The sequence below is a fragment of the Trichomycterus rosablanca genome, chromosome 14, assembly GCF_030014385.1.
Source record: "Trichomycterus rosablanca isolate fTriRos1 chromosome 14, fTriRos1.hap1, whole genome shotgun sequence".
In the NCBI taxonomy this organism is placed as follows: Eukaryota; Metazoa; Chordata; class Actinopteri; order Siluriformes; family Trichomycteridae; genus Trichomycterus; species Trichomycterus rosablanca.
Window position 1 is genome coordinate 3,790,082 of NC_086001.1, and position 12,728 is coordinate 3,802,809.

At 43.4% G+C, this 12,728-nt stretch overlaps 1 protein-coding gene across 1 annotated transcript in view; it reads right to left on the bottom strand.

Moving 5' to 3' along the window:
* Positions 1-12,728, bottom strand: part of pax5 (paired box 5) — a 34,000-nt gene that overhangs the window by 6,414 nt on the left and 14,858 nt on the right. Inside the window, exons 5-6 of the mRNA XM_063008210.1 lie at positions 4,194-4,323; positions 21-122 (exon numbers count right to left, since the gene is read on the bottom strand). Coding sequence (XP_062864280.1) covers positions 21-122; positions 4,194-4,323 — 232 coding nt within the window. The remainder of the gene's footprint in view (positions 1-20; positions 123-4,193; positions 4,324-12,728) is intronic.

Sequence of the window (12,728 nt, forward strand, 5' to 3'; positions counted from 1 at the left end):
AAATAATGCAGCTAACTCACCGGGCACCATTCCTGTGAGCGACGGAGCCGAGTAGCTGCCCTGGCCGGCCGGGGGAACATGAGGAGGGTAGCCTGGAAGTGTAGTGCTGCCTAAGTCACGACCTGAAAGAGACAAACAGTTCTTACAAAGGACACGTAATACAGGCGATTTCATGAATAAGATGTACAACACTATAAGGCCAAAAGTATTTGGACACCATGAGCTTGTTGGACATCCCATTTCATAAACAAATAGTGTTAAAATAGAGTGACCTTTATGTGACCTTTTCAGCTTTAAAAACAGCCAGGCTGCTTACAAGACATACAGAAATATGTCTGTAGGAATTCTATACAGACACAAGCAAGAAAGGAGAAAGGATCGTCTATGAGAAGTCCGGCATGTGGGTTTGTAAACTAGTTATATTAAACTAGCTGTATGTGTGTGTGAGCGAGTGTATGGGTGAGTGTGTCCAAGATGGTTCATTCGGGCAGTGCACATGAAGTGATCAGCATTTCAAGTGAATGGGTGCTGGTACACATCCATTAAGACGTGTACAGGGATTTGATCTCACAGGTAAACTTTAGGATTCGACCCCCCAACCCTCACAAGATTCATCAGTTCAAGTTTTTAATATCAAACACAGTCATGGACAATTTTGTATCTCCAATTCACCTCACTTGCACGCCTTTGAACTGTGGGAGGAAACCAGGAGCACCCGCAGGAAACCCACACAGACACGGGGAGAACATGCAAACTCCACACAGAAAGAACCTGGACCGCCCCACCTGGGGATCGAACCCAGGACCTTCTTGCTGTGAGGCGACAGTGCTACCCACTGAGCCACCGGAATAAGATGAAGTGGTGGTAAAACAGACAATGAATAAATGAATGAATGATTATAGATCCTGTTCAGAGTGACCGCTGAGTCCGAGCGCTGGTATTAAATACGGGTGAGACAAATAAAGGAGAGAAAATGAAGTAGAAATAGAGAGAGTAAAGAGACCACAGAGCAGAGAAGGACGGACAGACACGTCTCGTCTCACTTCCTCTGCCGTGTCGGACACTGTGCAGCGACAGAGAGGCATTAGTGAGGACCGGATACTAATCCACTGCGGGTCAGTGGACAGGTCGAACGAGGGAGAAAGAGAGAGAGAGAGACGGAGGCAGGAGTCAGACAGGGCCGGATCCTCCGAGAGCGACTGTCAGCCGGAGGAACCAAGAGAGAGAGAGATCGTTTCTCTGTGGTTCAGGCCGGGGTAGTAAAATCTGACAAGGCTCAGTGTCGGTTCTCTGTTTTTTGGGTTCTTTTATGTGTCCTGGTCTGTGTTTTGTAACCTCCTGAAGGCACAGAGAGATCTGTGGAGCTACACATGATCTCGTAATGAAAGTACATGTGAGGAAACGTGGGTCGAGATTAAAATAAGACTGATATGTTGACACACCTGATGACTGATCATGCACACACACACACACACACAGGTTTTGCTTCCCCTTGATGGCTGCTGGCCAAATTCCCAATCCCATCATTCCCTTGTTATGGCCTGCGTCAGAGGGGCTCTTAATTAGCCCAGTTTCCTTCTCAATTTAAGCCAAGGATACGAGAGAGAGAGAGAGAGAGAGAGACAGAGTGTGTGTGTGTGTGTGTGTGTGTGTGTGTGTGTGTGCGTTGTAATTACAGGTCTCTATCCTTGCTTCCTATCCCACAGTGGACTCTGAATCTGAATCATATTAACAGTGCGCTGGTTAACACGCCTGAGATCACTTAGAGCTTCTACGGTCGGTGCACGTGAGCAGAATCACGAGGACCTGGAGACTGAAACTACGCTTTCATGTCCCGTCCTGATTCAGAGGGAGTGGTGGTTTAGTGGTCCAGTACGGGTGGCAGGTACAGAGTACATTTACGGAATTTAGTGGATCCAAAGCGCAATTTGAGCAATTGAGGGTTAAGGGCCTTGCTCAGGGGTCCAATGAACTTGGCAATGGTGGGGCTTGAACCAGCAACCGTATGATTACCAGTACGGTACCTAAACCACTGATCTACCACCACATAGAGCAACCATTGGAGAAGAAGTGCACTGTCCGGTCATGCTGATCTAATAACTTGACCAATCCGCAGATTTTATTTGGTGAATGTACATGATGATGACGGATATTAACCAGATGAGACAAGAACCGCACTCAAGTGTGACTGTCCACATTTTGATCAGCTCTCAAATACACCGACGAGGCATAACATTATGACCACTGACAGGTGAAGTGAATAACACTGATTATCTCTTCATCACAGCACCTGTTAGTGGGGGGGATATATTAGGCAGCAAGTGAACATTTTATTCTCAAAGTTGATGTTAGAAGCAGGAAAAATGAGCGTGAGGATCTGAGCCAGTTTGACGAGGGCCAAATTGTGATGGCTAGACGACTAGGTCAGAGCATCTTCAAAATCGCAGCTCTTGTGGGGTGTGTCCCGGTCTGCAGTGGTCAGTATCTTTCAAAAGTGGTCCAAGGAAGGAACAGTGGTAAACCGGCGACAGGGTCATGGGCGGCCAAGGCTCATTGATGCACGTGGGGAGCTAAAGAAGTTAATGCTGGTTCTGATAGAAAGGTGTAAGAATACACATGGCATCACAGTTGCAGGGCTGTTTTGGCAGCCAAAGGGGGACCAACACAATATTAGGAAGGTGGTCATAATGTTATGTCTAATCGATGTATTCATTAATTCAATTTTATAAAAATAGCAATAAAAAATGACAGAAATGAATTAAAACAACACACACACAAATAAATCATGACATAATTATTTTATAACAAAAAATATTAGTACAAAGCTATTATTTAAAACTACATATCCCACAATGCACTTCACATCCCATAATGCAATAAAATCAGTGTTTCTACAACAAACAGGCATTTTAATATGTTGTAAGTGTTTTAACGCTGGTATTTAGAACACTGTGAGTTAAATAATGTTTTATATAACATAGTTTTAGTTCTTTTGTTTAGTTTTTAATATAATTTGGCTTTTTTATTTCCCAGCTAGTTTGCAAAACATTTAAGAAGTGAGATCCATTCAGAGTTACCAAGATATCTGTAATCTTATGGATTCTGCTGTTTCTCTGACTGGAGGATTAACAGCCTGGAAATGTGAGTACTTCAACAGCAACGAAGCAAAATAACAAGCCGAGCAAGAGTCGTTTACATCTGACTGACTAGATTGTTGCATTTAGCATTGTTTATGTGCTAGCTTATGTTAAGTCAGACTGTTAAATGTTAAAGAAAAGCTAAAATAAAGTAAACATTATTTTATTGCACCATTCACCTGTTAACTCATGCTAAGTCAGATTTAGTGGTTTCTAGTGGTGCATTGAGCCTCATTTATCTGCAGCTAATGCTAAGTCAGACTAAGTAAGATCTAAAATAAAGCAAACAGTCTATAAATAAGACTGACTAGCTTCTACAGGAGCACGTAGCATAAATCATACAGGAGTTATTGGCTAGTTTATGGTGTTTGTTTATGTTTGTTTGTTTATTAGGATTTTAACGTCATGTTTTACACTTTGGTTACATTCATGACAGGACAGGTAGTTACTCATTACACAAGATTCATCAGTACACAAGGTTATATCAAACACAGTCATGGACAATTTAGTGTCTCCAGTTCACCTCACTTGCACGTCTTTGGACTGTGGGAGGAAACCGGAGCACCACACAGACACGGGGAGAACATGCAAACTCCACACAGAAAGGACCCAGACAGCTCCACCTTCTTGCTGTGAGGTGACAGTGCTACCCACTTAGCGACTCGCCCGTTTATAGTAAGTCATACTTGGTGGGTAGCACTGTTATTTCACAGCAAGAAGGTCCTGGGTTTGATTCCCAGGTGGAGCGGTCTGGATCCTTTCTGTGTGGAGTTTGCATGTTCTCCCTGTGTCTGTGTGGGTTTCCGCCCACAGTACAAAGACATGCAGTCAGGTTAATTGGAGATTCAAAATTGCCCAAAGTGTGTGTTCCCTGTGATGGACTGGCAACCTGTCCAGAGTGTTTTCTGCTTTTTGCCCAGTGAATTGCTTCCACCATGACCCTGACCAGTATACAGCGGTGGACGGTTGTTATTCTTTGTCATGTAAAACCTCTCTCATGTGGTGTATGATTCAAAACTGATTTTTTTCATTAATAAAAAGATAGGACGAGCTTACCTGATACCAAAGAGTAACTCTGAGGTCCTGCGATACCTGGACCCAACTCGGATGCCGTCTGATTGACCAGGCTGCTCTTCATCTCCTCCAGTCCACCAGCCAGAGACGCCATGGCCGAATACTCCGTCGTCTTTAGAGAGAGAAAACTAAGCGTGAGTTCTGCTCTCGCTCACCACTTGGGCACAAATGGTCAAGGGAAACGGAGGGCGTAGCATGATACAGTAATCCCTTTTGTGGCTACTATCGACTGTCTGTGGGAATTTGTGCCCATTTGGTCAAAAGAGCATTTCTATGGTCAGGCAGGGATGTTGGATGAGAAGGCCTGGCTCACAATCAGTACTGCAATTCATCATATAGGTGCTCAGTGGGATTGAGGTCAGGGCTCTGTGCGGGTCATGCCTGTATGGACCTCATTTTGTACAACAAGTTAGGGAAGGTTCCTTTCCTGTTCCAGCATTATTGTGCCCCTGTGCATGAAGAAAAGCTCAGTTTGGACAGTGGTAGACTAGTGGGTTCAAATCCAGGTTCTGCCATTTAAATCCAGCCACTATTGGGCCCTTGAGCAAGGCCCTTAACCCTGTACAATAGCTGACCCTGTGCTCGGACCCCAGCTTCCAAAAACAAGCTGGGATACGTGGAAAAACGTACATGGAAACTTTAGTGACCTGCACAGAGTTCTGACCTCAGCCCCACTGAACAGCCCTGGAATGAACCGGAACATCAACTGAGGCTCAGCTACAGAAATGCTGTTGGACTGAATGGGCACAAATTCCCATAGATGTACATCAAAGTTTTGTGAGAGGCCTAGAGGTCACTCTGTTATGTAGTCTATAATGGGACGTTGTAGCCTAGCGGTTAAGGTACTGGACTGGTAATCAGAAAGTCACTGGTCATTGCCAGGTTGCTGCTGTTGGGCCCTTGAGCAAGGCCCTTAACCCTCAATTGCTTAGATTGTAAACTGTCACAGTACTGTAAGTCGCTTTGGATAAAGACGTAAAACGTAAATATTCAAAAGCCTTTAAATAATAGTTTTATACAGTGGCTGAAATGCTTGAACTTGGCTGAACTTAATCATTAGAAGCGTCCACATACTTATTGAAAACCTCATATGGTGCGTTTGCTCTGTCATGTGTGACCCGGCGTGCGATCCTTCACGACCTGTAACTCAGAACGATCTCTCTCTGCCACGCCCGTAAACACACCGGGGCGTCGGCGTCGGCGTCGGCGTTCCATCTTTATTGGCCGTAATGGCCTGCGTTAGGCAGGTGGAGACTCGGAGCGACTCACTGAGGGAAATGGACGTCACTTTTGCTTTAGCGTGTTTAGAGGAAAGCTAATGATGCTGAACGGTGCCGCGTTTCTCTCTCTCTCCCGCGGGCACCTGCTGTTAGCTTAGCTGCTAGTGACACCGCTAATAGTAGTCCACTCGCGGCTCTTCTGAGAACGAAGGTGTGATTGTGTGCTGTGCTGTGCTGTGCAGTTTCCAATTTTAAATTGCATATGTATATATGTATATATAAATTATGTGGACACTTGACTTGGACATCTCAGATTTCTCTCATGTACAAACATTATTTGAGCTGTAACGAAAACAGCTTCCTTTGTTATTGCAGTTCCAATTCATTCCAAAAGTATTGAGTATGGTTGAGTTCCTCTACATCAGGGGTTTCCCAAACCTTTTTACTGCGACCCCGGCAACACAAACAAAGCATCAAACGAAACACAAACAATATGCACCGACTAGGCATAACATTATGACCACTGAGAGGTGAAGTGAATAACACTGATTATCTCTTCATCACGGCACCTGTTAGTGGGGGGGATATATTAGGCAGCAAGTGAACATTTTATCCTCAAAGTTGATGTTAGAAGCAGGAAAAATGGGCGAGCGTGACGATCTGAGCGAGTTTGACGAGGGCCAAATTGTGATGGCTAGACGACTGGGTCAGAGCATCTCCAAAACTGCAGCTCTTGTGGGGTCAGTATCTATCAAAAGTGGTCCAAGGAAGGAACAGTGGTAAACCGGGAGCGAAGGCTGACCCGTGTGGTCCGATCCAACAGACGAGCTACTGTAGCTCAGATTGATGAAGAAGTTAATGCTGGTTCTAATAGAAAGGTGTCAGAATACACAGGGCATCACAGTTGCAGGGCTGTTTTGGCAGCAAAAGGGGGGCCAACACAATATTAGGAAAGTGGTCATAATGTTATGCCTAATCGGTGTACTTAATAAAAAATGGTGGCAATCTGGTCCCACTGTGGTTTACAACAGTGCTCCCAAACCTTTGGGCTGCACAGAAACAATAAATAATTTTTTGTGTGTTTTATTGACAATCACAGTTATGCACTTTGTGTTTTTTATTATGCTCGTTATATAGTTTTATTTTAATCCCTCCGCCCTCACCGGTCTGTGAAATTATATCCTGTATGAAACCGGTCCGTGGTGCAAAAAAGGTTGGGGACCGCTGGTTTACAAGATGCAGCACTAAGGCTACACAAGTGGGCGCTCATGTGCAAGTTCATTTTGTGTTTATGTGCATGTTACATATTAGCTTATTTAATTATTATTATTATTAAAACCCTGCTCTACACCAAACACATCAAACTGCATATGTGTGGACATTGCTGTCAGCACAGGGGGAGTCAAGCTGGAACAGTTGTTGCACCAAATCTAAAAGTGTATCATTTATTTCATTTAATTGCTGTTTTACATCCGTTAGTAATGGCTATAAAGGGGGGTCTACATACTTTTGGCCATATCATGTATCGTCGGTGCAGTAAGTCCGGGCTGTTCATCTTCCTGTAGTGTGTGTGTGTGTGTGTGTGTGTGTGTGTGTGTGTATGTGTGTGTGTGTGTGTGTATGTTTGTGTGTGTGTGTGTGTGTGTGTGTGTGTGTGTATGTGTGTGTGTGTGTGTATGTAGATGGACAGTTCGTGGTGGTAATTGGGGATGATGAAGTTTGGCCGGGGCTGTGACAGCACCCTAGTGAAGATGGATGATTCTCATTCCCGCCTGTAAATGTTGTCAGTACTGTGAGCCGTCAGCACCCGTCGTGCACACACACACACACACACACACACACACACACACACACAAACACTCGTATCATTACATCTGGGACAAAAGGCTGGAATATTGCCAGGAGAATAGAGACCCTGGGACTGATGCTGAGACAGAGGGGCGACAACATTAAGAAGTGGCAACAAAATAAACTATATGGACGAAAGTATTCGGACGCCCCTTTTAATTTTTTAATTCATGTGTTTCAGCCACAACAATTGCTAAATCGGTATAAAGGAAATCATATGCTTCCAAATAATATTCTTCCAAACCTTCAACAGTTTTGGGAATGTTCTGACCTCAGCCCCACTCAACAGCTCTGGAATGAACCAGAACATCAACTGAAGCTTTCTTGACCAACATCAGTGCACAGCCATAGAAATCAGTGTTTAGACTGAATGGGCACAAATTCCCACAGACATAATTCACAAGAGATGAAAAGATCACACAGTAGTCAGGTGACCAAATACTGCACCTTTCACTGATAATAGTCTGGATGGTGCTTTTTGTCCTTGGCATGGAGATCTCAACGATTATTATTCAAATGTTATTATTTAATTAGAATTGATCATTTGTGGCACCACTTCAGAGATCTGGGGATCCAAGGTGTGAATCTCAGTGAGCTATCGGTCATCCGGGCGTCTGCACGGACATGATTGGCTACTGTCCAGGTGGGGGGCTGAAACAGCCAAGACATTAAGAGGTGAACTCGGTGCGCTCTCAGTGCAGGTCCTAGACCTGGATAGAAATAGGAGGGTGGTGTCAGCAAGGGCATCCGGTATAAACCTGTGCCAAGTCTGGTATGTGGTCTTGAGGGCACAGTTGCCAGTGCCTGCATTAGACACAAAATTGACCACCGTGTCTGCTGGGTGGGAAAATCACCGGACTAAGTGGGTGGGGTTCTTTAAATGTTCTTTAGAGGCACCTGTGCAGATGAGTGGACGAGCCTCATGTAGGAATCTACCAAAGCACGGGCATAAAAGAAGGGTCGACTAGGACTGCACGGGCGTCGGACGGCACGTGAGCAGCAATATACCCTCACTGAACGCAAATCGTGGTGATCCACAGCAGCAGAAGACAGATTGACTATGCTAAATTTGGGAGAAAATGCATAAATAAAATTGGGAAAAATAGAAAAGGTTTTTGCTCAATGCCAAAATAAAAACACTATTACTATTATACACCGACAAGGCATAACATTATGACCATTGACAGGTGAAGTGAATAACACTGATTATCTCTTCATCATGGCACCTGTTAGTGGGTGGGATTTATTAGGGGGGTCAGTATCTATAAAAAGTGGTCCATGGAAGGAACAGTGGTAAACCAGTGACAGGGTCATGGGCGGCCAAGGCTCACTGATGCACGTGGGGAGCGAAGGCTGACCCGTGTGGTCTGATCCAACAGATGAGCTACTGTAGCTCAAACTGCTGAAGAAGTTAATGCTGGTTCTGATAGAAAGGTGTCAGAATACACAGAGCATCACAGTTGCAGGGCTGTTTTGGCAGCAAAAGGGGGACCAACACAATATTAGGAAGGTGGTCATAATGTTATGGCTGATCGGTGTAATATCATTAATTAATATAATTTTACCTCAAGTAATCATTTAATCAAAAGGTATTTGAACAAATCACCCTCTCTCTCTGTCTCTCTCTCTCTCTCTCTTCTCATGCTCTCTCTGGAGTTAGATCTATCTGGGCTGTAATGACTCTCCTCCCAGTGCACATCAATAACAGATGAGGCTCCTAATCACACAACACCAAAATAATTTCACCCCAAAACCTGCAAAGCATTTACATAATAGTGTTTTGCCCTCCTGTCTTTCATTCACATTTCTCTCTCTCTCTCTCTCTCTCTCTCTCTCTCTCTCTCTCTCTCTCTCTCTCTCTCTCTCTGTCTCTCTCTCTCTCTCTCTCTCTCTCAGCATGCTTTATCCTGAAAGAATTCCTCAAATGAAAAATATTACAAAAAAATTAATGAGCCTCCACGTGTGTGAACGCAGCATTAAAGCAGACCGACTGGGGGGAAACCATTAATCGGTGTGCGACTCTGTGGCGAGAAACACTGAGAAACACTGACACACACACACACACACACACACACACACACACTTCATCCATCAGGAACAGTAATGAGCATTCACCCTAATTCCAATTTGATCCAAATTCCCTGTTCTGATTGCAGAGCAAATCTGATTTATTCCCCCAGTCATTGGTGACACGCTCCACAGCCGAGCAAGCTTTAGGACTGAGGTTTGCTGCTGACCTGTATAAAGATCAGAATCAGGATCTACGTCTCTGCTCAGCAGTGTATACGCTAAATTTCCTCTCAGCATAAGATTACAGTTTGAGTTTTCTTTCAGACCTTGGCAAACAGGCCACTGTTCCATGTGCTCTTTAATGGGTGCTGTCAAATGTGTCCTATTTATATGGACACAGCAGATTCACCAGCGGTAATTACTCTCAACTCAGAAGTTGGGACAAATTTACACACATTGTTTTGACTTTGTACCTAAAAATTTGATTGGAACAAAAAACATTAAAACCAAGTAACCTTTAAGTTGTGACCTCAGCTTTAACAACAGCCACTCTTCTGAGAAGGCTTCTCACCAGACTTTAAAGTCTGTAGGAATTTGTGCCCATTCAGTCACAAGCACTGATGGTGCAGTAATACACTCAACATAAATGTCAACCACCAACACAATTACAGAAGTAGTACTATTTAATAGTATTCGTGGCGCGCTACGAGTAAAAGCGCCAGCTTCTCTGCGCATTCCAGTGTTTCCAGATTGGGCGATTATCCGCCAAATTGGGCGGATTTTGTTGGAAAACAATTTAATAGCAGATAAATAACACTTCTATTTAAAAGAAAATCTTCCCTTTTAAGAAGCTCCAGCATTGTAGAAGGCTATTAAAAGTAAAGTCAATTTTCAATGCTGATTTAGCGTAATAGTGTTGGTCAGTCTGTATCATATTCTTGAAAGAAAATTTAAATTTGTTTTCCATGCATTCACACTGGCATGTTCTGGGATTCAATTGAGTCTCATCAGTACACACAAGTTGGCAGCCAAATGATAAAGTATTGCAAAGGAATATCTTTGAAATATTCCGCATTATATAACTAATAAAGTAACTTGTAATCTAACTTAGTTACTTTTAAAATCAAGTAATCCATAAAGTAACTAAGTTACTTTTTAAAGAAGTAATCAGTAATCAGTAATCAGATTACTTTTTCAAGGTAACTATGCCATCACTGGTCACAAGAGCATTCATATGGCAGAGAGAAAAAGAGGTAAAAGAAAAAGAAAAAAAAAGGAGACAGGAGAAGAGGTAGAGGTGGAAAAGGACAAAAGAAGTAGGATTAGAGAGGAAAGAAATGTGAGATAGTGATGGAGAAGGAGGAGAAATAATGCTGAGCCCCCCTGTGAAGCAACGTGCATTAATTCATTAAACTTAATGATTCCACCATCACCCCAAACTGAGAGAGGAGAGAGAGGGACAGAGGAACAAAGGAGAAAAGATAGAACGTGGATAAGAATGGAGAAATAAAGAGGAAAAAAGATTGTTGTGCCTGTTTGCTTTTGTTTCTGTGATTATATTGATGCAGAACCCACAGTGGGATTTCCTGTCTGTACAGTGGCGTAGCTGGTAAAGTGGGTTCCACACAACACACAACGTTCATGAGTACTGGGGACCTGAATTTGATTCTCACCTCCAGTCACTCTCTGTGTGAGGTTTGTCTATGTTTTGTTTACATTTTTTGGTCCCCCACACTTCCCCCCTGACCCCCTCAGAACACATGCAAAAGGTAGATTGGCTAATCTAAACTGCCTGGTGAGTGTGTGGTGTCCAGCAATGGACTGATCCCTCATCAGGATCCGTTCCTGCCTTGTGTTTGGTGTTTCTGTGTTGCACTTAACCCACATGGACCCTGACCAGGATGAAACTGTTGGATTAAAGGCCTTCCCAGGGGCCCAACGGTGGGGATTAAACCAGCAATCTTCAGATTATCAGTCTAATATCCTAACCACTAAGATAGCATGACCAAATTAAGTGATACTGTGTACGTATATTACGTTCAGGAGCAGGTACTAATCTGATGTGCATTTTGCACCATGGCTGAGGTTGGTGGCCTCATCCGAATAATAATTGATAATAAGTAAAATAGTAACGTTGTTTTGTTGATATAGCCTTTTAATTCTTCTAATATATACATTTTGTGATCAAAAAGTATGTGGACACCCCTCCTAACTATTGATTTCAGGTGTTTTAGCCACAGAAGTATTGCTAACAGGTGTTTATAAGTCAATATATTTCAGCACATAAAGACCTGGTTTGCTACTGGGACGTTAATTTCCTCCGGGATCAATAAAGTATCTATCTAATCTAATCTAATCTATCCATCCATCCATCCATCTGGTGTGGAGGAACTCCAGTGCACTTCCTGCACAAAGCTCTGATCCTTACCCCACTGAACAAGTCTGGGATGAATTGGGATGTTGAATGTGAACCAGGCTTTCTCTGAGCTCAAAAATGATCTCATGGAAAGCCTCGCCAGATGTATGAAGGCTGTTAAAGCTGCCAAGTCGGGGCGGCATCATATTAATGCCTGCAGTTTTGAAATGGAATGGCCAACAAGCTCTTGGTTTGGTGTCCACATACTTTTGGCTACGTCGTGTGGTGTGGTGCTGTGTGATTTGGTGGGAAGGAGAAAGAAAGAAAGAAAAACAAGCTAATGAGAGTGTAATGAGCTTCAGGGTTCAAGTTAGGTTTGATCCCACACACACACACACACACACACACACACACTGCTGTCTCGTGGTTAGCCTGTCAGCTAGGGGACGGACCTTCCCATCAATCATACTAAACAAGACACCTATAACCATCACACACACACACACACACACACAGTGACTCTAGGGAGGCGGCATTGACTCAGAGGTTAAAGCCCCGGTTGGCAGGTTGGTGACCTTTGACCGCTGGGCTTTAAAACACAGCAGTGAAATAAAGTGAGGAATTATGGGGCTTTGAGAAGAGTCTATAGAACCCGAACACTGTATCAGTCTGAGCTCTGTTGTGACTGCTACAGTCACCAGTAAAAGTCTGGACGCCACTTTCCATACTGATCGTAATACATTGGGGGATGTGGTGGGGGACAAAGAGTACAGAACAACAGTGAAAGCTACAGTCAGTAATTGTATACCCACAAAGTTCTACTGTATAATAGGTGTGGGTTATAAAATAATCAATGAATGGATGCATCAGATAGGTGTACCTAATAAAATGCTATTAAACCTATAAAACCCTATTGTTAATGCCCTATAATCCTTTATATAATCCATTAATGCCATATAATTGTATTGTTACCAACCTAAAACCTTTTAAATGATGCCCTAAAACCCTTTGATTAATGCCCTATAACCCCATCATTAATGCTCTATAACCATATTATTAATACTCTGTAACCCTATCAGTCAT